The sequence below is a fragment of the Abrus precatorius genome, unplaced genomic scaffold, assembly GCF_003935025.1.
Source record: "Abrus precatorius isolate BTA unplaced genomic scaffold, Abrus_2018 Scaffold8, whole genome shotgun sequence".
Classification (NCBI taxonomy): Eukaryota; Viridiplantae; Streptophyta; class Magnoliopsida; order Fabales; family Fabaceae; genus Abrus; species Abrus precatorius.
The window spans coordinates 21,120,031-21,143,434 of record NW_020874428.1 but is presented as its reverse complement, the minus strand read 5'-3'; the positions used below and the strand labels follow the sequence as shown (position 1 = coordinate 21,143,434).

The 23,404-nt window shown below is 32.8% G+C and overlaps 4 protein-coding genes across 4 annotated transcripts; all 4 read right to left on the bottom strand.

Annotated features, from left to right (window-relative positions):
- Positions 1-243: 243 nt before the first annotated feature.
- LOC113848281 (exocyst complex component EXO70B1-like) lies at positions 244-2,668 on the bottom strand. The gene has a single exon (XM_027477736.1). It carries the CDS (start codon positions 2,615-2,617, stop codon positions 413-415), a length of 2,205 nt encoding a protein of 734 aa, XP_027333537.1. The 5' UTR covers positions 2,618-2,668; the 3' UTR covers positions 244-412.
- A 1,755-nt stretch (positions 2,669-4,423) lies between these two features.
- Positions 4,424-7,148, bottom strand: LOC113848192 (exocyst complex component EXO70B1-like). The gene is made up of 2 exons (XM_027477596.1): positions 6,398-7,148; positions 4,424-6,211 (listed from the first exon to the last, which is right to left on the bottom strand). Exons 1-2 carry the CDS (start codon positions 7,011-7,013, stop codon positions 4,737-4,739), a joined length of 2,091 nt encoding a protein of 696 aa, XP_027333397.1. The 5' UTR covers positions 7,014-7,148; the 3' UTR covers positions 4,424-4,736.
- A 2,437-nt stretch (positions 7,149-9,585) lies between these two features.
- Positions 9,586-10,917, bottom strand: LOC113874429 (exocyst complex component EXO70B1-like). Its single transcript, XM_027512651.1, has one exon. The coding sequence runs from the start codon at positions 10,915-10,917 to the stop codon at positions 9,586-9,588; it is 1,332 nt and encodes a 443-aa protein (XP_027368452.1).
- Positions 10,918-14,303: 3,386 nt separating this feature from the next.
- On the bottom strand, positions 14,304-18,922 carry LOC113848034. Its single transcript, XM_027477392.1, has one exon. It carries the CDS (start codon positions 16,168-16,170, stop codon positions 15,397-15,399), a length of 774 nt encoding a protein of 257 aa, XP_027333193.1. The 5' UTR covers positions 16,171-18,922; the 3' UTR covers positions 14,304-15,396.
- Between the last annotated feature and the right edge of the window lie 4,482 nt (positions 18,923-23,404).

Here is a 23,404-nt window from a genome sequence, read left to right as displayed (position 1 = left end):
TATAAATTAGAGTTTAAATATATAAATATAAATCATAAAATATATCAAAATATGAGCTTATAAAAAATCTTGATTCGTTAGCACAATAAAGTAAAATACAATTTGATTTTAAGTCAGATTTTCCACTTGGATTGAGGTCTCAAATATTAAACGGGTTATTTAATCTATTTAATGTATAACCAGTGATGGTCAATTTGATTTCACCTTTGCGAGGAGAAAAAGGTACGCTAACTCTGAACACAAAACGCAGGCAATTGCTATTGGATTGGAGTAGTGCTCCATCTACATGATAGGAGGCAAAGTCATTACATGAATTGCGCGCAATTATTGGTAAAACATAAAATAAATCGCACAGGTGTAGTTCATGGCCACACAGTCATTACATCACTATTACCGTAATCTTTCCAGATTGCTAGTTTACAACAAACAAATGGTCGAGATGATCTTGAATCTGAAGCATTCCATACTTAATATAGTCGTAAGCTTGCTTACCAAGAACATTCTGAAACCTGTCAATGAATTTTCCATATATTGGCAACAAGATGTTTCCTAGGAATATTAATATTTGTTCCTTTAGATGGTTATCAATGACGTACCATTTAGACTGAACACTGCAGATCTCATCAAAATGATGGTAGAACAAATTGAGCTTGTCTTTCATTGACTCAGCTATAACATTAGGCTCTTCTGACTCAATGTTGTCTAGGTTCAAGAAGTATAACACCTTATCCCATGAGCTTCTTTGATAAAGTTGAAGGCTTCGTTGGATTTTTCCCGTGTACTTTTCTCCCCAATCTTTTCCTAGAATCCTTCGCATTGGATGAATTTCCACCCTAAGCTGTATGAATCTCAAGTTATTCATCATGAAAAAACAAAACAAACTAGGGTTGGTGTAGTCTTTGGATATAGCTGCCAAATTGCTCTCTAAAAGCTCTACTATTTGAGCCAACCGGTCCCGAATTGAAGGTGAGTTCTCCTCTGTGCTAGGAACTATGGTGTTCTCTGCAAAAATTTGGTGAGAAATTTCTTTAAACACGGGAACATCGCTTAAGCAGTTCATCACTTGGCGGGTAACTGGATGGAGAAAGCCGTGAGGAACAGTTACCTGCTGCATATCATGGTAAATAAGATTCTCCAACTGCATAAAAATGCCCGCATTCGCTTCCCTCAATTTTTTCCAGACCATGTTCGCTTCGTTTCTCAGTGATACATTGTACTGATCATGAAACAGAGATTCAAAATCTGGCCGCAGGCTATTCCATGTCTCAAACACTTTGCCAGTGACGCGGAAAGAATCATACGGCGAATGGCTCCCATTTGCAACGGTATTAGCAAAACTCAGTATAGGAGTGGTAAAATACCTGCAAATCTGCATGAAAGAGACATCTGCAGCGGAAGAAAAACCTTCAAAGACGCGATCGCAGAGTCTTCTTTCATTGGGAAATAGTATCTTCAGAGCGACCTTGCAATATTTAATCCAACTCTCAACCTTCAGCATCTTGATGTCAACGTCCACCATGTTGATCAGCTCTTGCAATCCCAATCTCGACAGGCACTCTGTTAGAAACTCCTGCCGGAGATGGCTGTAAACGCGGCAGCACTCCTCTTCAAACCCAGCTCCCACCATGAGCTTCACGTTTTCACGAAAGTTGTTAATAATTCTTAAGGACAATGAATCCATCACCAAGTTCACGTCGAGTTGCACTGGCGGCATCATACGGCTGTCGTGTTCCCCTTCAAAGCACTGGTCAGCATGCATGCAAACCATGTGGATAAGCTTCAGATTCTCCTTCTTAAACGCATTTATACAATTCAGGAACTCTAGCATGACAAGAGAACTGTCAAAATTTCCTTGTGAAACTGGACTGACAAAAGCACTGTCAGTGTTGGCTTCTTGTGCCGTGCCAATATTAATAGCTTGGAATGAATCCACCTGAATGGCCCTGCCATCACTGATATCTTGTGAATCTGAATGGACGTCAATGGCTAAGTGGTCTCCTTGAACTTGGACTGCATCCAAAGAGGAACCAACAAGATGACCACTGAGAGGTGGAGAATTCAAAGAAGTACGAAGAATGACTAGGGAATAACTGAAAATGGCTCCAATAGTAACTAACCATAATTTTACCTTCATCAACTGTACTAATAGAGCTCCACAGAAAAAATATAACAGATCAACCTCAAATCCCAAGTGAATCTGTCTTGACAAACAGAGAGACATGATGGCAAAAGCGGCAAAGGAAACTAAACCATATGCATCTGATTTTCCCTTGAACAATTTATCTAAGAAAAACGAGTACACAGAAGTGATGATCAGAACCAAAAATGCTAAATGAGCTTCCAGCCGCAGAGTAGTTGAGCTATGCCGTTTCTTTGTAAACAATACCGTAAAGGAGATGATGAAACTGAAAACAGTGTAAAGTGATAACTTCCACCAGCTCCACTTTCCCAATAAATGGTTGAAAGAGGAACTCAGAGCGTAAGAGATGAGTCCAACAACAGATGAAACAAAGCACACCAATGGCCATATCTTTGACTGCATCAGCCATCTCGCAATGGGGATGAGCACCATCATTTCTTTTGTTGCAAATTCATTTTCACGAACAGAGCACACCATTTTTTACTCCCGAGAAACCCTTCATTTTCACAGAAATTTCGTAGAAATGAAATAGAAAGCTATGTTTCTTTAAGAGGCTTGTTGACTTTTTTTAATAGTTTTTTATTTTGTAAATATGATCAAAATTTATTTTATTTTATTTATTTAAAGATTAAATATTTTATTAATCTCTTTATAATAATTAAATTTTTTATTTAATTTAATTCGGATCCGACTTGAGTGAGTAAGTTTACTATTAAAATTTTTTTATATACATAAAGGCTTAAGACTTTAACTTATTTAATTCTTATAAAAAAATTTATTTTAATCCTAATTATCTCTATCGTACAAAATCTCAAATAATTATTAATTTAATTAATAAAATTTTACATCATTGTATTTTTAAAAAGTAATAAATTTATTTTTCATTATTATAAAATCACTTAAATTGTCTTTTGTTTTATAATTTTTTATTTTAGATTCTATTTAATTTAAAATAAAATTTTTATTATATATAACTTTTAAATTTTGAAATATATTATTAAGATATATAATATCAATTTTTCATGTATTTAGAAAAATAAAATTTATTTGAATAATACAAATAGAATGTGCATGTATGTAATTTTTAATGTTTAAATGATATAAATAAAGTGTATATATTTTTCTATATATAGAACATATAAATATCCAATAATATTACTATTTATTTAAAATTTTATTATAATACATTACTCATTACAATTATCACATCTTTTTATTTTATTTTATTTTATCTTTATTAAAAGTGTCTTTATTTTTAAAATACTTATTTAAACTAAAAGTGAAGCTATCATTATTTCGTGATTTATAAAGGAAATTTTATTTTAAAATTTTTTATAAGTTATAATTTAATATTTCTATTATTTTATATTTGATAAATTATTGTTTTATTAATTTATTTATAATATTTTAGGTGAATGATTAATTATTAATTTAATTAAGTGTTTAGTCTGCATAAAAATTATATAATTTTGACTTCATTTTTGTAAATTTTTTGTTATAATATAGTTTATATTTTTTTAAAAAAAATTATCTATTTAACTAATGTGGTTCAACCAAAACATAATACTTGACTATATTTCAATAATCCAATCAAAATAATAAAAAAATATTAAAAACTATATCTTAATAAAAAATTTATAAGAATTAAATCAAAATTGTAAAACTTTTCTAGGGATCAAACTTAATTAAATTTTAATTATTTAACCTTATTAGTTTAGCAGTATTAATCTGTTTTTTTCTATTTTATAGTAAAAAGGAGTAAAAAAAACTAAATGATAGCTTTTTAGGGCAAAAATGTTTGAATTTGAGTTATTTCTTAAAAAATTTGAAATTAATACAGCCATACTTGAGTCAAATTTTGAATTTTTAAAAATTGAAGTTCTAATTTCTCTTATCTATATCTTATGATCATTTTATTTATATTTTAGAGTGTTTATATCTTTTATTTTCTGCTCTTATCCCTCACCTTCCATCTCTTATCTTGTTTAATTGTGTTTACCTTTATCCTTATCTTTTAGGAGAGGCATTGAGAGACACAACCATCTCATCTTATTCTTGAATTGACATTTGCTTTCTAGCTTATTTCTAAATACGATTATGAATTATTTTTTGACTTTATTTTATTTTATTTTCTTGTAGAAAATTTTAATCACAAGAAAAAAAAATCTCTTTTTTTTCTCTCTTCTAAATTAATACATGCCTAAATATAGTTTCAATGAGTTTAAATGTAGAGAAGAAAGAAACCAAATGTTACAAGAGATAGATTAAGATAAGATAAATAATAATAATAAAAAAAATAATTAAGTGAAAGAAAGGTAAAAAAAAAAAAAAAAAAACTGAACGTGGAGACAAGTCTATCCTACATAGAAAACAAATTTCACGTGAAGAGATATATAAACCCAGTTGAGGTGAAGGGAGCCCCTAAAGAAGCCGCAACTGGTGTTCTGCTACAGAAGAAAATCGTAAAATGGTGTATAATACAAGATTACAAATCCTAGAGAAACAGTAATTAAAAAAAATTATTCTGATTCCATACAAGCTTGGATAGCCTTTACTTACTTTTCTTTTAGTTTTAGCGATGGATCCATCAGCTTGCTTACAAGGAACGAACAGTGGGGTGAATTACAAGAAACAAACGGTTGAGTTGATCTTGAATGTCCGAAATTCCATACTCAATATAGTCATAGGCACGCTTACCATAAGCATCCTGGAACTTATCAATGAAATTACCATATACTGGCAGCAAGACGTTTTCTAGGGATATTCGTATGTGTTCCCTTAGTTGCCTACCAAACACAGACCATGTAGACTGAACATTGCATATTTCCTCAAAGTGCATGTTGAACAAACTAATCTTCTCTTTCATTGACTCTGCTACGATACTAGGTGCCACTGACTCATCTTTGTCCTGTTTCAAAAACTCCAGCACCGTGTTCCACGAGGTTATTTGATAGAGTTCAAAGTTCTGTCGGACTTTTGTAGCGTGTTTTCTGAACCAATGTTTGCCCAAAATGTTTCTTGCTTTCCACTTTTTAGCCTCTGCTTCTATATACCTGAGATTATTCATCATGAAAACATAGCCCAAAGCAATGTCCGTGTAGTTTTTGGAAGTGGCTTCCAAATTGCTCTCTAACAACTCTATTATCCAATTAAACTTGATCGAAATTACAGAAGAGTTCTCCTTTCTATTAGGAGTAGTAATGTATTCAATTCTTCTGTTAATATCCCTAGCTTCACAAATTTCTCTAAGACAGTTCATCACTTGGCAAGTAACCGTGTGCACCCCACCACCATGAACAATTGCTTTCACTGTATCACCACAAATAATACTCTCTAGCATCACGAAAATCCCCTCGTTCGCTTCACTCAATCTCTTCCAAGCCTTGAGTGCTTCATTTCTGAGAGATACACTACACTGATCAGAAAACAATAATTCGTATTCTAGTATCTGATTACTCAATGTCTTGAACACTCTGGGGATAACGTGGCAGAGAAGATTCGACGAATGGATCCCAGTTGCAAAAGCATCTCCGAAACTCAGCAGAGAAATTGTTAATTCTTCACAAACCTCTTTGAAAGAGATATCTGCAGCAGAAGAGAACCCCATAAACACGCGATGGCAAAGTCTCTTTTCGTTGGGAAACAGCGTCCTCAAAGTTACCTTGCAAGCCGTTATCCAATTCTCAACGTCCATCATGTTGAGTGCTTCCAACCCCATTGTAGACAAACACTCTTCTACAAACTTCCTCCTGCAACTGCTGTACACGTGGCAGCACTCCTCCTCAAACCCACTTTCCACCATTAGCTTCACCGTTTCGTGAAGGTCGTTGATAATTCCCAACGGCATCGTATGCATCATTACGTCGTAATCAGGAAGCAACTGAAGCACTGAAATTCGGTTTCCTTTGATATATTGGTTCACAAGTTCGGAAAGCATGTTAATAAGGTTCTCATTCTCTTTCTCTAGCGCCTCTATACAACTCATGAGCCTTGCCATGATACTATCCTTATCCCTGTTACCTTCTTGTGAATTATCAGCTTGAGTAACTAAGAATCCAAGATCGTCATTTTCTGCTTGTCATAATCATAAGATGCTAAAAATGTTTAGTGCACCAGTAGACGAAGACACATTTAGGTGTCCCTTTGTATTTTAGTGTAAATCTAGGATGGGCATATAGAAAAGATAAAAAGCGGTGTTACATATGTTTTCAATTTTTAGTGGTTCAAATAATGGAACTGTCATAAGATGAGCATTACCAGTACTAGTATTGACTTGAATAGGCAAATCAACTTCAATGACTACTTGATCTTGAGCACCTTGGAGCTCAAGATGCTCACTTCTTCCCAACGGGACATCCAATGAAGAACGAACAATGATGAGGGAATAACTGAAACTTGCTCCAACAGTAACTAACCATAACTTTATCTTCATCAACTGTACTATCACAGCTCCGCAGAAAAAATATAAGAGATCCACTTCGAATCCAAAGTGAGTCTGTCTTGACAAACCCAGGGACATAATAGCGAAAGCAGTGCAGGAAACTAGACCATATGCATCTGTTTTTCCTTTGAACAATTTATCGAAAAAAAATGAGTACACAGAAGTGATGATCAAAACCAAGAATGCTAAATGAGCTTTCACCCGCAGAGTACTTGAGCGTTCTCGTGTCTTTGCAAATAAGACTGCAAAAGATATGATGGAGCAGAAAACAGTATAAAGTAATATCTTCCACCATCTCCAGTATCCAAATAAATGGTGGAAAGAGGAACTGAGAGGGTAACAGATGAGTCCAACAACAGATGAAACAAAGCACACAAATCTCCATAACTTTGGCTGCATCAGCCATCTCAGACTTTGGATGAGATTGAGCATAGTGATGTTTCTCAATTCAGCAAGATTTCTTTCATGAACAGAGAACCCCACCACTTTGGACTCGGAAGAAACCCTTCACTCTCCGATAGAAATTTGGAGGAATGGGAACCACAAGTTACATTTTCCCGATGTCTTGTGTTAATTAAATAATAGATAACCGTCTACATAATGATATTAGCATATTGACTCTCTCGTCTCGTTTTTCAAACTTTCACACTGGTGAGTTTTGTTGTCTTTTCTAATCACGAATTTTCGAAAGAATTGACAGCTTCGCAGGAATTTTTCTTAGAAATCTTGTAATATGTTTTTACCTTTGATGCTTACTGTTCAACACAATAAAGTCATGCACATAAAACCAGCTACGTTTCAGCCTGAACTTCTGAAGTGCATTTCACGACTCAGAGGATAATATCTTACAATATAACTAGTGAAGGTTAAACTTGATGCTACATTGAGAGACAACACAACTATGTTAACCAATAACCATGAACTTGAAAACAGCAATGATATAGGCAATTCCTGCAAGATATGAGGGGTGCTTCATCATTATGGCAGCATCACAGGTAGCATAGGTAAAACATGAACAACCTCCACGATGAAGATCAATATTAGTGGATCTTCTAGCTAGTTTTCAGAAAAATACACTCCAGTCGAAATGCTTCCAAGGGTTGAGTATCGTGGTTGTGTTAAGTATATGTTTTCTCAAGTATATGTTCATATTTTATTTGTGTTTCTCAAAAAGGGAATCTGCAAAGACCCTGTTCTTTCTCTGTTTTTCATGATGAATATTGGAAGTAATATTGTTCAGACGGCAAAATACAGTGACAAGGAAAGCTGTTGGGTGTAGAATGGATCCAAAATTAAACTGTAAAAGTCCAGCAGTGCATTGTTCATCGATCATATATTCTTGTGGTTGACAATGCAGCAAGCATCTTTCACAGCTAGAATCTCTTGACAGACGCAAATGCAGGAAGGTTCGGTCCCTGGCTAGAGCTCCCAGAATCCATTGAAGTTGCCACTAATTGCATCATTTGCATGTCTTGGAGACCTGTCATTGATTAACTACTTCAAGAACATTTTTGGATTGGCTTGTAAGATAGTGAGGGATTTGAGATGGAAAGGAACACGGTAAACCTAACTTGAAAGAAAATTATTATTGCATAGCTAGCAGTTTAGAAGACTTTGAAGCTTACGACGATACCAATAGTTAAGTTTTATTTGCTCTACGATCACCGTCAATACAATATTTATCTATTACCTGTTCTGATATATAATATATAAAAGTTGAGACTTGAGATGCAAATTCTTGTCATGCTACCTAAATTATTTAAATTTTACCTAAGTAAAATTTGTATAATCTTGCTTTTTAATTCAGTTTTTTTTTTTAATTTTAAATACTATGAGTGATAATTAATGTTTATATTAATTTATGATGATTAATCAATTGTTTACTTCTATTATTAATAGTCATTTTCTTAATTTTTGAGAAGTTCTTTATGTTTAGTCATGATTTTTCAACTCGTTTTAGTAACTTTTCAGCATTATCACTTTTATTTATTATTTTTTAATTGTAAAATTTATTTTCAATTTAATTAGATTCTTTTATCCTGTAGAACATAATAATATTTGATCAATATGTTTAAATTTAACAAAGAAAAATATACTAAAAGAATTACTTTTTATAGGAAAATTAATGATTAATAAGTACATATCTATTATACTAAACATATTAGAATTGCATTTGCAGTTTGTAAGTTGCCGCTGACACAAGGAAATTTTATGCACAACAAATAGATTGATCTTTCATAGGCGAACGTAACAAAATCTTCCACAACTACGTTAACCTTTTAAAGCTAATTATAATGTGACTTTTATTGCATATTTTACAAAGCTTTTAAGCATATCATTTGTTAAAAATAGAGAAAGGGAAAGAGCAAAAATATTTTGTCATGTGATCCTATTTTGTCCTTTGTTAAAGGAATTTCTAGTTATATTTGTTCGCTTTGAAATTAACGAAGATGAATTGATTAAAGAAATGTGAATGGCTACACACCATTGAATCTTCTTTCCCAAATAAAGCAACCAAGATAAATGCTTTGAAAAACATATTGAAAACAACATTGTAAAATACATATACAATTTTTACAATCTTTAAATATTTGAAGATTGGTAAAAAAATGATACCAACACATGTATCTTAATAACATGAAAATTATAATGCTACATTAAAATATTCATTGTGATTTATTTAAAAGAATCTTTGATACCAATGACATATTTAAAAGAATGATGACGGTAGCTTGTCATTTTATTGTCCGTCAAAAAATACTATTAAGCCACGAATAAAACAAAAGATACATTCCCGGTGACAAATTGGATTTGAATTTAAGCTAAGCTAATCTGAAACAAAAAAAAAATTAAGAGAATTCACAGGTTTTTTATTTTGATCCGAAATGTGTAATAGTAGGACACAGTACAAGGTCACAAACCCTTTAGAATTATGTTGAGATAACAAAATTTTTGTACCCTAAATCCACACGAACTTCAGTATCATTTATTTCTCCAGTCTTCATCAATTACTTGCAAGAAACAAGAGGCTCAGTCGATCTTGAATGTGGCTTATTCCATACTCAATACAGTCATAAGCATCCTTACCAACAACATCTTGAAACCTCCCAAGAAAGTTTCCATATGTGGGCAATAACATGTTTTCTATTGATTTTATTATATGTTGCCTTAGCAACTCATCAAAGATAAACCATCCAGACTGAACTTTGCATGTCTCATTGAAGTGCAAATTGAACAATTTGAGCTTTTCTTTCATTGACTCTGACTCATAGCTGTCAAGCTTCAAAAAATCCAAGATCTTATCCCACGAGCTTCTTTGATATAGTTCAATGTTTTGTTTGATCTTTTCTATGTACCAATCTTCGCCAAAAATGACTCCATATATACTTCCCCCATGTTGTAAAAAAATCAAATTATTGATCATGAAAACATAGCCTAATGCAGGGTCAGTGTAGGTTTTGGACTTGGCTTCCAAATTGCTCTCTAACAGCACTATTATCCTGGCTACCTGATCAGAAAATGGAGATTTTCCCTCTCTAATAGGAAAACTCTTGCTATCAGTGAAAACATCTCTGAGATAGTCCATCACTTTGAATGTTGTTGGATGAAGCTCGCCGCCGGGAGTAGTCGCCTGCGCCATATCTCGGCGAATAAGACTCTCCAACTCCACAAAAATGCCCAATCTCTTCCCAACCAGAAGTGCTTCATTTATCAGTGATTCACTGAACAATTGACCAGAAAAAAATGAATTGAAATTTGGAATCAGATCACTAAAAGTCTTGAACACTTTGGGAATGACATGGGATAAATGATAAGGAGAATGATTCTCAGTTGCTAAGGTATTCACAAATCTTAATAGATCAAGAGTTAATTCCTTACAAACCTCCTTGAAAGAAAAATCTGAGGCAGAAGCTAACCGGAAGACAACATCACAGAGTCTCCTTTCATTAGGAAACAGTATGGTCACAGCTATGTTCAAAGCTTTTATCCAAATCTCAATCTTCTCCATTATGTTGTCAATGTACTCCATGTTGAGCTCCTCCACTTGCAAACCAAGTGATGATAAACACTGTTTTAGAAACTCCCTCCTGCAACTGCTGTACATATTGCAGCACTCCTTCTCAAATCCATTGACAACCATTAGCCTTGCGGTTTCACAAAGATTGTTCATAATTCCTGATGGCAACACATCAACCACCAAGTTGTCATCAGGATGCAATTGCGGAGCTGGAATCTGCTCATCAACAACATTAGCTTTAAGGTATTCGCCTACATGCTTGGAAATTGTGTCAATAAGGTTCTCATTCTCCTCCTTAAGTTTCTCTATATGGCCCATAAACTGTCTCCTTATATGACCTCTGTTGAAAATATGTCTGCAACAACTGCACACGTGGCTGTTTTATCCAATTTTTAAATTTTAATTTTCTGTTATTTAAGACCTAGTCATTAGGAGTTTTTGTTTCTGTTTATCAGATTGAATTATTGTTAGTCGTGCCTAAAAATAAGGGATATTTTATTTTGTATGTTTGACTCTAGCTCTATTTAAAACGAGCAAGTGAATAATATCGAAGTATTCTCTGCAAAACATTTTTATCCTTCTACTCTTATTTTATGTTAACAACAACAAATTGGTATCAAGAGCCTTTATCTTTGAGGGATCTGTGAGTTGAGAGAAACACCAATGGAGGATAATACATACACAGTAGGTTCATCGCCAATTTTTTATGGTGAGGAATATGAGTTATAGGCTGCAAGGATGATCTGTCATCTTGAAGCATTGGATCTTTGGGAGGCAGTAGAAGAAGATTATGATGTTCCTATATTGCCTGACAATCCAACTGTGGCTCAAATGAAGTACCACAAGGAGAGAAAGACAAAAAAAGCAAAGGCAAAAAATTGCCTTTTTTCTGCTGTGTCAAAAATCATTTTTACAAGAATTATGAATTTCAAATCTGCCAAAGAGATTTGGGATTATCTCAAGAAACAATATTCTGGTTGTGAAAGAACCAAAGGCATGCAAGTGCTTAACTTAGCTAGAGAATTCGAGATGCAGAGCATGAAGGAGACAAAAACAATTAAAAATTATGTTGATCGACTGATGAATATAGCAAATAAAGTGCAGCTTCTCGGGAAAGACTTTCCTGATGAAAAAATAGTTGAAAAAATTTTGGTTACTGTACCAGAAAAATATGAATCAAAGATATCAGCATTGGAGGAGTCAAAAGACATGTCAACCATCACCTTGGGAGAATTGGTAAATGCTTTACAGGCCCAGGAGCAAAGAAGAATGATGAGACAAGATGAGACGGTACAAGGTGCTTTTCATGTAAAAGCACACAATTCAAAAGGTGGCAAAAACAACAACAAATGGAAGAACAAAAAGCTAGAAGGTTTCAACGAACAGCAAGGTGAGAACTTTTCCCCTTGTCCACATTGCAAAAAGACAAATCATCCAAAAGAAAGATGTTGGTGGAGGCCAGATATCAAGTGTAGAAAATGTGGTGATTTGGGACATGTAGAGCGAGTCTGCAAGTCTAAATCAAAAGAGGCAAATGTCACCTTGGAGGAGCAAGAAGATGAGCAACTCTTTGTTGCAACATGTTTCACTACAATCAACTGTTCTAGTGACTCATGGTTAATAGACAGCGGCTGCACAAACCACATGACCCACGACGAAAAGCTGTTTAAAGAGCTTGACAAAACCACCATTTCCAAAGTAAAAATTGGAAATGGTGATTTCATCTCAGTTAAAGGGAAAGGGACCATCGCTATTGAAAGCTTGACAGGTTTGAAGTATATCTCTGATGTTTTATATGTGCCTAACATTGACCAAAATTTGCTTAGTGTTGCACAACTTGTGGAAAAGGGCTTCAAAGTCATATTTAAAAATAACTGGTGCTTGATCAAAGACACAAAAGGCAAAGATGTATTTAGAGTGAAAATGAGATCTAAGAGCTATGCTCTAAATCTGATGGAGGAGGAGCAAATAGCTTTTTCGAGCACAACTACCGATGCTGATCTATGGCACAAAAGACTTGGACATTTTCATCTTGCAGGACTGTTATACATGCAGAAACATGCCTTGGTGAAAGGTGTCTCGATGCTTGAAGACAAGTTGGCAGATTGTGTGGCTTGCCAACTTGGTAAACTAGTCAGAAAACCATTTCCTCAAACCACTTGGAGAGCAACTCAAAGGCTACAACTTGTTCATACAGATGTTGGGGGACCTCAGAGAGTATTGTCTTTAAATGGTAATAAATATTATATTACTTTTATTGATGATTATACTAGATACTGTTGGATTTATTTCTTTAAATCCAAGACTGAGGTTGCCAATATTTTCTGGAAATATAAAGCATTTGTGGAAAATCAAAGTGGTTGCAGATTACAAATAATAAGGTCTGACAATGGAAAAGAATATACAAATGACGTTTTTGATAAATTTTGTGCAGAAGCTGGCATTGAGCACCAACTTACAGTACCATACAACCCACAACAAAATGGTGTAAGTGAGAGAAAAAATAGAAGCATCATGGAGATGACAAGGTGCATGTTACATGAGAAAGATTTGCCAAAGAAGCTGTGGGCAGAGGCAGCAAGCACTGCTGTATTTTTGCTGAATAGGCTGCCAAGTAGAGTTTTGAACAAAAGAACTCCATTTGAAGGCTGGTTTGGGTACAAACCAGATTTACAAAATTTGAGAATTTTTGGTTGTGTTTGTTTTTCTTATGTTCCACAGGTTAAAAGGGACAAACTTGACAAAAAGGCTGAACCCGGAGTTTTCATCGGATATAGTAGCACGGCTAAAGCTTACAGAATTTTCCAACCACAAAATGGAAAAATTCTTGTGAGTAGAGATGTAAAGTTCATGGAAGATCAACAGTGGAGTTGGGAGAAGCCAGTAAGAAAGCAACTTCTAGAAACTCCACAACTCCTTGATGATGAAGTTGATGAAATTCCTGTCAGAGGTACAAGATCTTTATCCGAGACTTATCAAAAGTGTAATGTGGCTGTCTTAGAACCTGCTGAATTTGAAGAAGCTGAAAAGGATGAGAAGTGGATTAATGCTATGAAGGAAGAACTTAAGATGATTGAAAAAAATGACACTTGGGAGCTAATAGATCGACCTCAACACAAACAACCCATAGGAGTCAAATGGGTTTATAGAACTAAACTAAATGCAGATGGTTCTATAAATAAACACAAGGCCAGGTTGGTGGTAAAAGGTTATGCTCAAGTGTTTGGAGTGGATTTTTCAGAAACGTTTGCTCCCGTTGCACGTCTCGATACAATCAGAATGCTGCTTGCTTTGGCTGCACACAAAGGTTGGAAAATTTACCATTTAGATGTAAAATCTGCATTTTTAAATGGTTATTTGCAAGAGGAGATATTTGTGGAGCAGCCAGAGGGATTTCAAGTTAAGGAACAAGAAGATAAGGTTTACAAGCTAAAGAAAGCCTTGTATGGTCTTAAACAAGCTCCAAGGGCTTGGTATGGAAGAATTGATGATTATCTTAAAAAACTTGGATTTATTAAAAGTCCAAATGAAGCTACATTATATGTGAAAATGGCAGGAGGTGATTTAATTATAGTTTCTATTTATGTTGATGACCTCTTTGTGACAGGCACTAATGAAAAACTAATGATGGAGTTCAAAGCTAAAATGCTTCAAATGTTTGAGATGACAAATCTTGGTTTAATGTCCTTTTTTTTGGGAATGGAGGTGAAGCAAGAAAAAGATGGAGTTTTTCTATGTCAAAAAAAATATGCAAAAGAAATACTGAAGAAGTTCTGCATGGAGGACTGCAAAAGCATTGATACACCAATGAACCAGAAAGAAAAATTCAGCAAAGATGATGGAGCCGATAAGGTAGATGAATATCATTATAGAAGTATAATTGGTTGCCTAATGTATCTTAGTGCAACTAGACCTGATATCATGTTTGCAGTAAGTGTCCTTTCAAGATTTATGCATTGTGCTAGTGAGGTCCATCTTCAAGCTGCCAAACGGATTGTGAGATATGTCAAGGGAACTATAAATTATGGCATCAAGTTCACTCACTCTCAAAATTTTCAGTTTCAAGGATATTCTGATAGTGATTGGGCTGGTTCAAATGATGACATGAAAAGTACAACAGGTTACTGTTTCAGCTTTGGTTCGGGTATGTTTTCATGGAGTTCCAAAAAACAAGATATAGTGGCTCAAAGCACAGCTGAGGCAGAATATGTGGCAGCCACTGCAGCTGTGAATCAAGCTATTTGGCTAAGGCATATACTTGTTGATCTACATATGGAGCAAAAAGAGCCAACACAGATTTTTGTTGATAATCAAGCAGCTATTTCTATTTCAAATAATCCTGTTTTTCATTGCAAGACTAAGCATTTTAAGATTAAGCTATTTTTCTTAAGAGAAGTACAAAGAGAAGGTGAAGTCAAACTTCTTTATTGCAGAACTGAAGATCAAAGTGCAGATGTTTTAACAAAAGCCCTTCCAAAATCTAGATTTGAAGCTTTGAGAAACAAATTAGGTGTTTGCAGTTATTGAGGCAAGGAGGAGATTTGTTGAAAATATGCCTGCAACAACTGCACACGTGGCTGTTTTATCCAATTTTTAAATTTTAATTTTCTGTTATTTAAGACCTAGTCATTAGGAGTTTTTGTTTCTGTTTATCAGATTGAATTATTGTTAGTCGTGCCTAAAAATAAGGGATATTTTATTTTGTATGTTTGACTCTATCTCTATTTAAAACGAGCAAGTGAATAATATCGAAGTATTCTCCGCAAAACATTTTTATCCTTCTACTCTTATTTTATGTTAACAACAACAACCTCTATCACTATCACTGTTACCTTGTTGTGAATGTGAATCAACGGGGTTGGCAAGTAATCCTACATCCTCATTTTCTAGAGGGGCATGTGCTTCTTGTGGATCAACATTAAAAGTACTATTAATGGCTTGGGGAGAAGTAGAACCCCCTTGAGAAGCACTATGACTAGTAACTGGTGAAGGTAAACCAATTTCGATGTCTACTTGAGGTTCTTCTGGCAGTTCATGATATCCATTTCTTATTAGATTATCCAAAGAGGAACGAAGAATGATGAGGGAATAACTGAAACCCCCTCCAACAATTCCTAACCATAGTTTTATTTTCATGAGTTGTACTGTGAAAATTCCACTGAAAAAATATAGGAGATCAACCTCAAATCCGAAGTGACTCAGTCTTGACAAGCCTAAAGACATGATAGAAAATGAAGCATATGAAATCAAGCTATATGAATCTGATTGTTTGTTTCCCAGTTTGTCCATGTAAAAGGAGTATAGACCAGTGCTGATCAAAACAATAAATGCCATGTGAGCTTCAAACTGTGGAGGGGTGGAGTGTTGCCATGCCTTACCAAACAAGATAGCAATGCAAATTATAAAACTAAGAGCAACATAAAGTAATATCTTCCACAAAGCCCACTTTCCCAATAATTTATTGAAAGGTAAGCTGAGACCATAACAGATGAATCCAACAACACATGAAACAAAACACACAAATCTCCATACCTTTGGCTGTATTAGCCATCTCTGAATTTGGATGAGCATGAGTACTGTTCATCAAGCAAGAAAATTTTGAATTCAGGAACAGAGAAACTGAGAGCCGACAGTTTTGACTTTGAAGGGAACCATTTGCACTTCTCTTCCACGATTATGCCAGTTGACTTCAAAAGTTGACTCCCTGCCTTCCTTCTTTTCAGCGATTCTCCTACTTAGTAAATTAATAATGTTATTTTCATTGTTCATAACTTCATCGAGGTTTGAAGATTTTATTTACAAATGTGTTCTGAATTTATGAACTCAAAAGTTTCAAAAATTAATTAGATATGCATGTATTTTTGTCAAAGAAAAAGTAGTTATTTGTTTTCCAAACCTTTCATATACTTACTTTAGAATGTTTCTCTTTTGATCAATTTTTCCTAACTATTTATAAATTCTAAACGCGTCAAGATTGAAGTTGGTAAATTTTACTATTGCAGTAGAAATTTGCACCGTTAGTCTGAAAAAATAAATAAATAAAAATATACGTAGATGACCAACTTTTAAGCTAATTGCTCGATTATATTACAGGGTATTTTGTATGATTGATGATATAATGAGTATTGTTAAAATTGGTCCTAATAATTAATATTAACACATCTTTATGATGTAGGGATTGCTCTGATTCATTACGGAGGAAGTGAAAGTGAAAACCAAAAAATGGGGCTATCTTGATTTGTGGAAGAAAAGTATCTGGATAAATCTTCGATCTATTGACCACAGTAAAATTCTCTGTTCATAAAATGAGCGAGGTTGGTGGAAAAAGAAATTTGAGAGTCCTGATTAAAAATTGTTCTTCGAAAAAAGGATAATTAATAGAAAATAATATTTAACATCTTTGTAAATTAAGAACACATTTGTAGTCATAAAAAGGTTAGAGACCAAATCGTTATTGGTCAAGGTAAAATACTCGCTTGGTACTTTTGTTACATGGCAACTTTTGAGGATCCCAAATTTCTATCAGCATTTCAATATATTAAATAGTCAAGATTGAGATTGAAGTGTTTGATACGTCCGACATACAACTTTTGCAGCACCTTTAAAACATATAAATAAATAGATATTCAATTTGATTCTTTGACTTGGGTGTTTAATTTTATTTTATTTTTCATAATAAAAATAGACATCATAATTCATTTGCATGCAATCAAAGATTACGCATTCCAAATTGTGTTAAATAAAAACTCATTTCTTGAAAAGTAATGGCACAAGTTGATTCACTACATACACACGTTGCAGAAATTGATGATGCATTTGTTATCTATGTTGATGTCTTAAAGAAGAATTTGTATTCTTCTTGCAATTGTTAAGGGAAATCAGGTAAAATAATTATAGTTTACATAATTATGCATTTTATCTATTTTTTTATATTTTAGATTGTTAATTTTAAGTTACCAATAAATGTATGACGATCATCTTCTTCTCCCCATGTGCCAGCAAATCAAACTTCTTCAATAGTGAACCAATTAGATGAATATCAACTTTTATATGGTTTGAATTAGATAATTGTCTTTTGATTTTCATGTACTTGTTAAATCGTGCAAGAATACTAAGTCTCTAGGTAGATCTTCGATCTGTTGACCATAGTAAAAGTCTCTATTCATAAAACGAGCGAGCTTGGTGCAAAAAAGAAATTTGAGAGTGCTGATTAAAAGCTGTTTATGAATTTTAAGAATATATGGAGTTCAAAAGCCAGCATCTATATATGTTAAAGAATTCCGACAAGTTAAATTATAAACTAATATATACCGTATGTATTTCAAGACCTTCAATTTGATAAACAACAAACTAATTAAAATTTTAAAACTCTATCAACAAAGTATGTGTTTTGAATTATTATATGAGTGAATGTCTATATTCATAACTCCTCCTTATTCTTTGTAATTTACGATTTTGTAATTGTTTTGTTTAATTCTCATTCAAAGAAATACGATTCTTCAGTTATAATTTTAGGCCTATAAATAGGTGTCTCATTTGTATTGAGAATAGGTGAAATGAAATTGAGATTCTCTCTTCCTCTCTATATTCTTCTCTCTATTCTTCCTTATAATTTTACGTTCATTTTATAACACGTTATTAGCACAAGACTCTAGTACACACTTTTCAAGAAAGGAACATTGTTGAATAAAGGTAAGATATTATTTTATTTTTATTTTTCTTATAGAAATATATCATTATTTATTTACTGTAATCTCAATTAAAATTGGGTGGAAAAAAAATTTTTGATGAGTATACGTTAGAAGAAAAACATTCTCAACTTTTCACGTACGTGTTCCTGCAGTAGCAATATCGTGAAAAATGATTCAAAAATATTCTAAATTTATTCTTGTTTTCTTGTGGCTGAATAAAAAGGTTTTGATAAAAGTCATGAATCTCGCCTAATTGGCATTGTTCCATTCCCAGAATTAAATGTAACAACTTGTGACTATTGTAATTATACACAAACTTACTATCGTGATAATGGTTATCGATATGGTCGTTGCGATAATCAGAAATATACATTTTTCACACCAGAAGTGAAAAAATAGTGAGAAAATTGAAAAGGATAAAAGTATCCAAAGTGGTAAAAATATGAAAAACATATGCGTTGTGGAAGCAAAGGTCATTGATCATATATTTGTCGTACACCAAAGCATTTTATTGATCTTTGTCAAGAATCACTTAAAAATAAGGGAAAAAGATAGAGATAAATTTTATTTGTGAAAATGATAATAATTTTATGATCATACGGACATTACCCACTTAGATGTTGCTAATCATTATGCTGATCAAAATAAAAAAATAAAAATAAAAAATGACCATATCATTAGTGATCTATTATTATTTTTGTTAATGATTTTATTTATAATAATATGGTAGCGGTAAAAATAAGTTTATTATTATTTTTATTATTATTGAGTTATTATGTTTTTTTTTCTATATGTTAATTTATGTTTAATGTATTCTCTTGCTCTAAAAAAAAAAATAGTAACGATTAGATAAATTGTCATGTATTATAGTTGTTGTTTTTTTCATTGATATAGTTGTTATTTAAATTAATTTTTAATATAGTCATTGTAAATAAATAATAGTAAAATAATAAATTTTCACCATTTCTTTTAATATCTATTTATTTTTTTATTATTTATTTTTGCAATGAAGAATGAATGTCAATATGGACGACACTAACAATGAAGACATATGTCTTATTGATAGTGCAACAACTCACACAATTCTCAAAAATAAAAAATATTTTTCTCATTTAGTGATGCAACAAGCTAATGTGAGTAATATATCTGGTAGTACAAAAATTAGTGAAGGCTCCGGTAGAGCTAATATATTGTTGCCTGGTGGAACAAAATTACACATTATTAGTGCATTATACTCCACTAAGTCTCATAGAAACTTATTAAGTTTCTAAGATATCTGCAAAAATGGATACCATGTTGAAACAACAAATGAAGGAAGAGAAGAATACATGTATATCACAAAAATTATCTCAAATAAAAAAATGTGTGTTAGAAAAATTACCTTCTTTTTCTTCTGACTTATATTACACACATATAAATATAATTGAAATACACATTATTGTAAATTAGAAGTTTACAAATCATGATAATTTTTTTATTTGACATGAATGATTAGAGCATCCTGGATTAATCATGATGCGAAAAATAATTGAAAATTCATGTAGACATTCATTGAAGAGCCAGCAGATTCTTCAATCAAATAATTTCTCATGTGTTGCTTGTTCTCAAGGAAAACTAATTAGTCGACCATCACCAGCTAAGATTGAAAATGAATCTATCATATTTTTAGAACGTATACAAGGTGATATTTGTGGACCAATACACCCATCATGTGGACCATTTAGATATTTTATGATTTTGATTGATGCATCAACTAGATGGTCACATGTTTGTTTGTTGTTAACTCGCAACCAGGCGTTTGCGAGATTACTTGCACAAATAATTCATTTAAGAGCTCATTTTCTTGATTATCCAATTAAGAAAATACGCCTTGACAATGCTGGTAGATTTACATCTCAAGCTTTTAATGATTATTGTATGTCTATTGAGATTGATATTGAGCATCTTGTAGCACACGTACATACTCAAAATGGACTTGCTGAATCATTGATCAAGCGTTTAAAATTAATTGCAAGACCATTACTAATGAGATCAAAACTTCCAATTTCTACTTGGGGACATGCAATCTTGCATGCTGCAACACTTATTCGCATCAGACCAACAAGCTATCATATGTTATCCCTTTTGCAATTAGTTTCTGGTCAACAACTAAATATTTCTTATCTTAGAATTTATGGATGTACAGTGTATGTTCCTATTGCTCCACCACAATGCACTAAGATGGGTCCTCAAAGAAGGTTAGGAATATATGTTGGCTATGAATCTTTATCTATAATAAAGTATCTTGAGCTAATGACAGAAGATTTATTCACTGCTCAATTTGTTGATTGTCATTTTGATGAATCATTTTTTCCTACTTTAGGAGGAGAAAATAAACATTTGGAAAAAGAAATAAGTTGGAATGAATTATCTTTATCTCATCTTGATCCTCGAACAAAACAGTGTGAACTGGAAGTTTAAAAGATAATTCATTTGCAAGGTTTAGCTAACCAACTACTAAATGTATTTACGAATCTAAAAACAGTGACTAAATCATATGTCCCAGCTGCTAATGCTCTAATCAAAATCAATGTTCCGATTGGACAATATAATGTTGCAAATCAATCTAAATCACGTATAAAGCATGGTAGACCTTTTGGTTCCAAAGATAAAAGTCCTCGAAAAAGAAAAGGAACTAAGAATCAAGGTGACTAAAATGAGGATGTAAAGACTCCAGACGAGTCATCAGACATAATTAATATTTTAGTTCCAGAAGAAACACAAGTACCTGAAAATGATAAAAATAAAGATATCTCAATAAATTACGTCATGAATAGAATACAATGGAACTGAAATGAAGTCAATATTGATGATATTTTTTCATTTAATGTAGCATTGGATGTGATAACTGATATAGAGGATTATGAACCAAAATCAGTCAACGAGTGTAGACAAAGAAGTGACTGGAAAAAATGAAAAGTTGCAATTGAGGAAGAATTAAAGTCGCTTACAAAGCGTCAAGTTTTTGGACCTATAGTTCGTACACCTGAAGATGTAAAGCCAGTCGGATATAAATGGATTTATGTGTGAAAACAAAATAAAAAGTGTGAAATTGTGAGATATAAAGCACGACTTGTTGCCCAAGGTTTTTTGCAAAGACCTAGTATTGATTTTGAACAAACATATTCACTTGTAATGGATGCAAATACTTTTCGATACTTGGTCAGTTTAGCAGCAAATGAAGGACTCGATTTACGATTAATGGATGTTGTTATAGCCTATTTGTATGGCTCACTTGATAATGACATTTATATGAAACTCCCTAAAGGTTTTAATTTATCAGATGCATACAATTCAAATTATAGAGAAGGTTATTCAATCAAGTTGAATAAATCACTTTATAGATTGAAACAATATGGACGCATGTATTGCCTTAGCGAATATTTGTTGAAGGAAGGATATAAAAATGACCCTATTTCTCCATGCATTTTTATAAAAAGATCTTATAATGAATTTGTAATAATTGTTGTTTATGTTGATGATTTAAATATCATTGGAACTCCTGAAGAGATTTCAAAAACAGTAAATTGTTTAAAGAAAGAATTTGAAATGAAGGATCTTGGAAGGACAAAGTTTTGTCTTGGATTACAACTTGAATATGTAAAGAATGGAATTTTTATGCATTAAGAAACTTATACTTCAAAAGTGTTAAAACAATTTTATATGGATAAATCACATCCCTTGTGTACTCCAATGGTTGTAAGGTCACTAGATGTAAACAAAGATCCTTTCAAACCTCAGAAGCAGAATGAAGAACTACTAGGTCCTAAAATACCTTATCTTAGTGCAATTGGAACACTAATGTATCTTGTTTGTCATACACGACCTGATATATCATTTGTTGTTAACTTATTAGCAAGGTATAGTTCTTCACCTACAAGAAGACATTGAAATGGAGTTAAACATATATTTCGTTACCTTAAAGGTACAATGGATATGGGTTTATTTTATCTAAACAAATTTAAATTTGAGTTGATTGGTTATGCAGACTCGGGTTTTTCGTCTAACCCACATAATGGTAAATCACAAACAGGTTATTTGTTTACATGTGGTGATACAATCATTTCATGGCGATCTATGAAACAAACCATAACGGCTACATCATCCAATCATGCAGAAATTTTAACATTATATGCGAAGACATGTGCAAGAAACTTGTTGTTTATCTTTAGGAAAAATGACTCCAACAATTATATGCGAAGATAATGTTGCATGTATTACTCAATTGAAAGAAGGGTACATTAAAGGAGATAGAACAAAGCATATTTCTCCAAAAAAAAATTTTACCCATGTTCTTCAAAAGAATGGTGATATAAATATTCAACAAATTCGTTCATGTGAGAATCTAACAGATATTTTCACAAAATCACTTCCAAGTAAAACTTTTGAACAACTAGTTCACAAGATTGGACTTCGTCATCTTGGAAATGATTGTCCACATGAGGGGGAGAATTAATACGCTCTACACTCTTTTTTCCCATTAAGTTTTCCTGGCAAAGTTTTTAATGAGGCAATATGTAATAACGTAAATAATAATATATTTTTCTTAGACTTTTATCCCATCGAGTTTTTCTTAGTTAGATGTTATGAAACATGTTCTCAAATAATGGACATTCCAGAAAGAGTGTTATAAATTATTATATGAGTGAATGTCCATATTCATAACTCCTCCTTATTCTTTGTAACTTATGATTTTGTAACTGTTTTGTTTAATTCTCATTTAAAGAGATACGATTTTTCAGTTATAGTTTTAGGCTTATAAATAGGTGTCTCATTTATATTGAGGATAGGTGAAACGAAATTGAGATTTTCTCTTCCTCTCTATATTCTTCTCTCTATTCTTCCTTGTAATTTTACGTTCATTTTATAACAGTATGATATTTATAACACTTTGAAAAATCACTTTTGTAAGGGAGTTATTAAAACCTGAAAAGGCATAGGTAGTGAAGCTTTATTTTTATTTTTTCAATTGCAATTTATAATATCTACAAGTATCAAAGGCAAAAGGATAAAATTCGTATAACTTAAGTAACCAAAAAAGTTCTAATACGCTCAGCCCGAAAACCATACCTTCA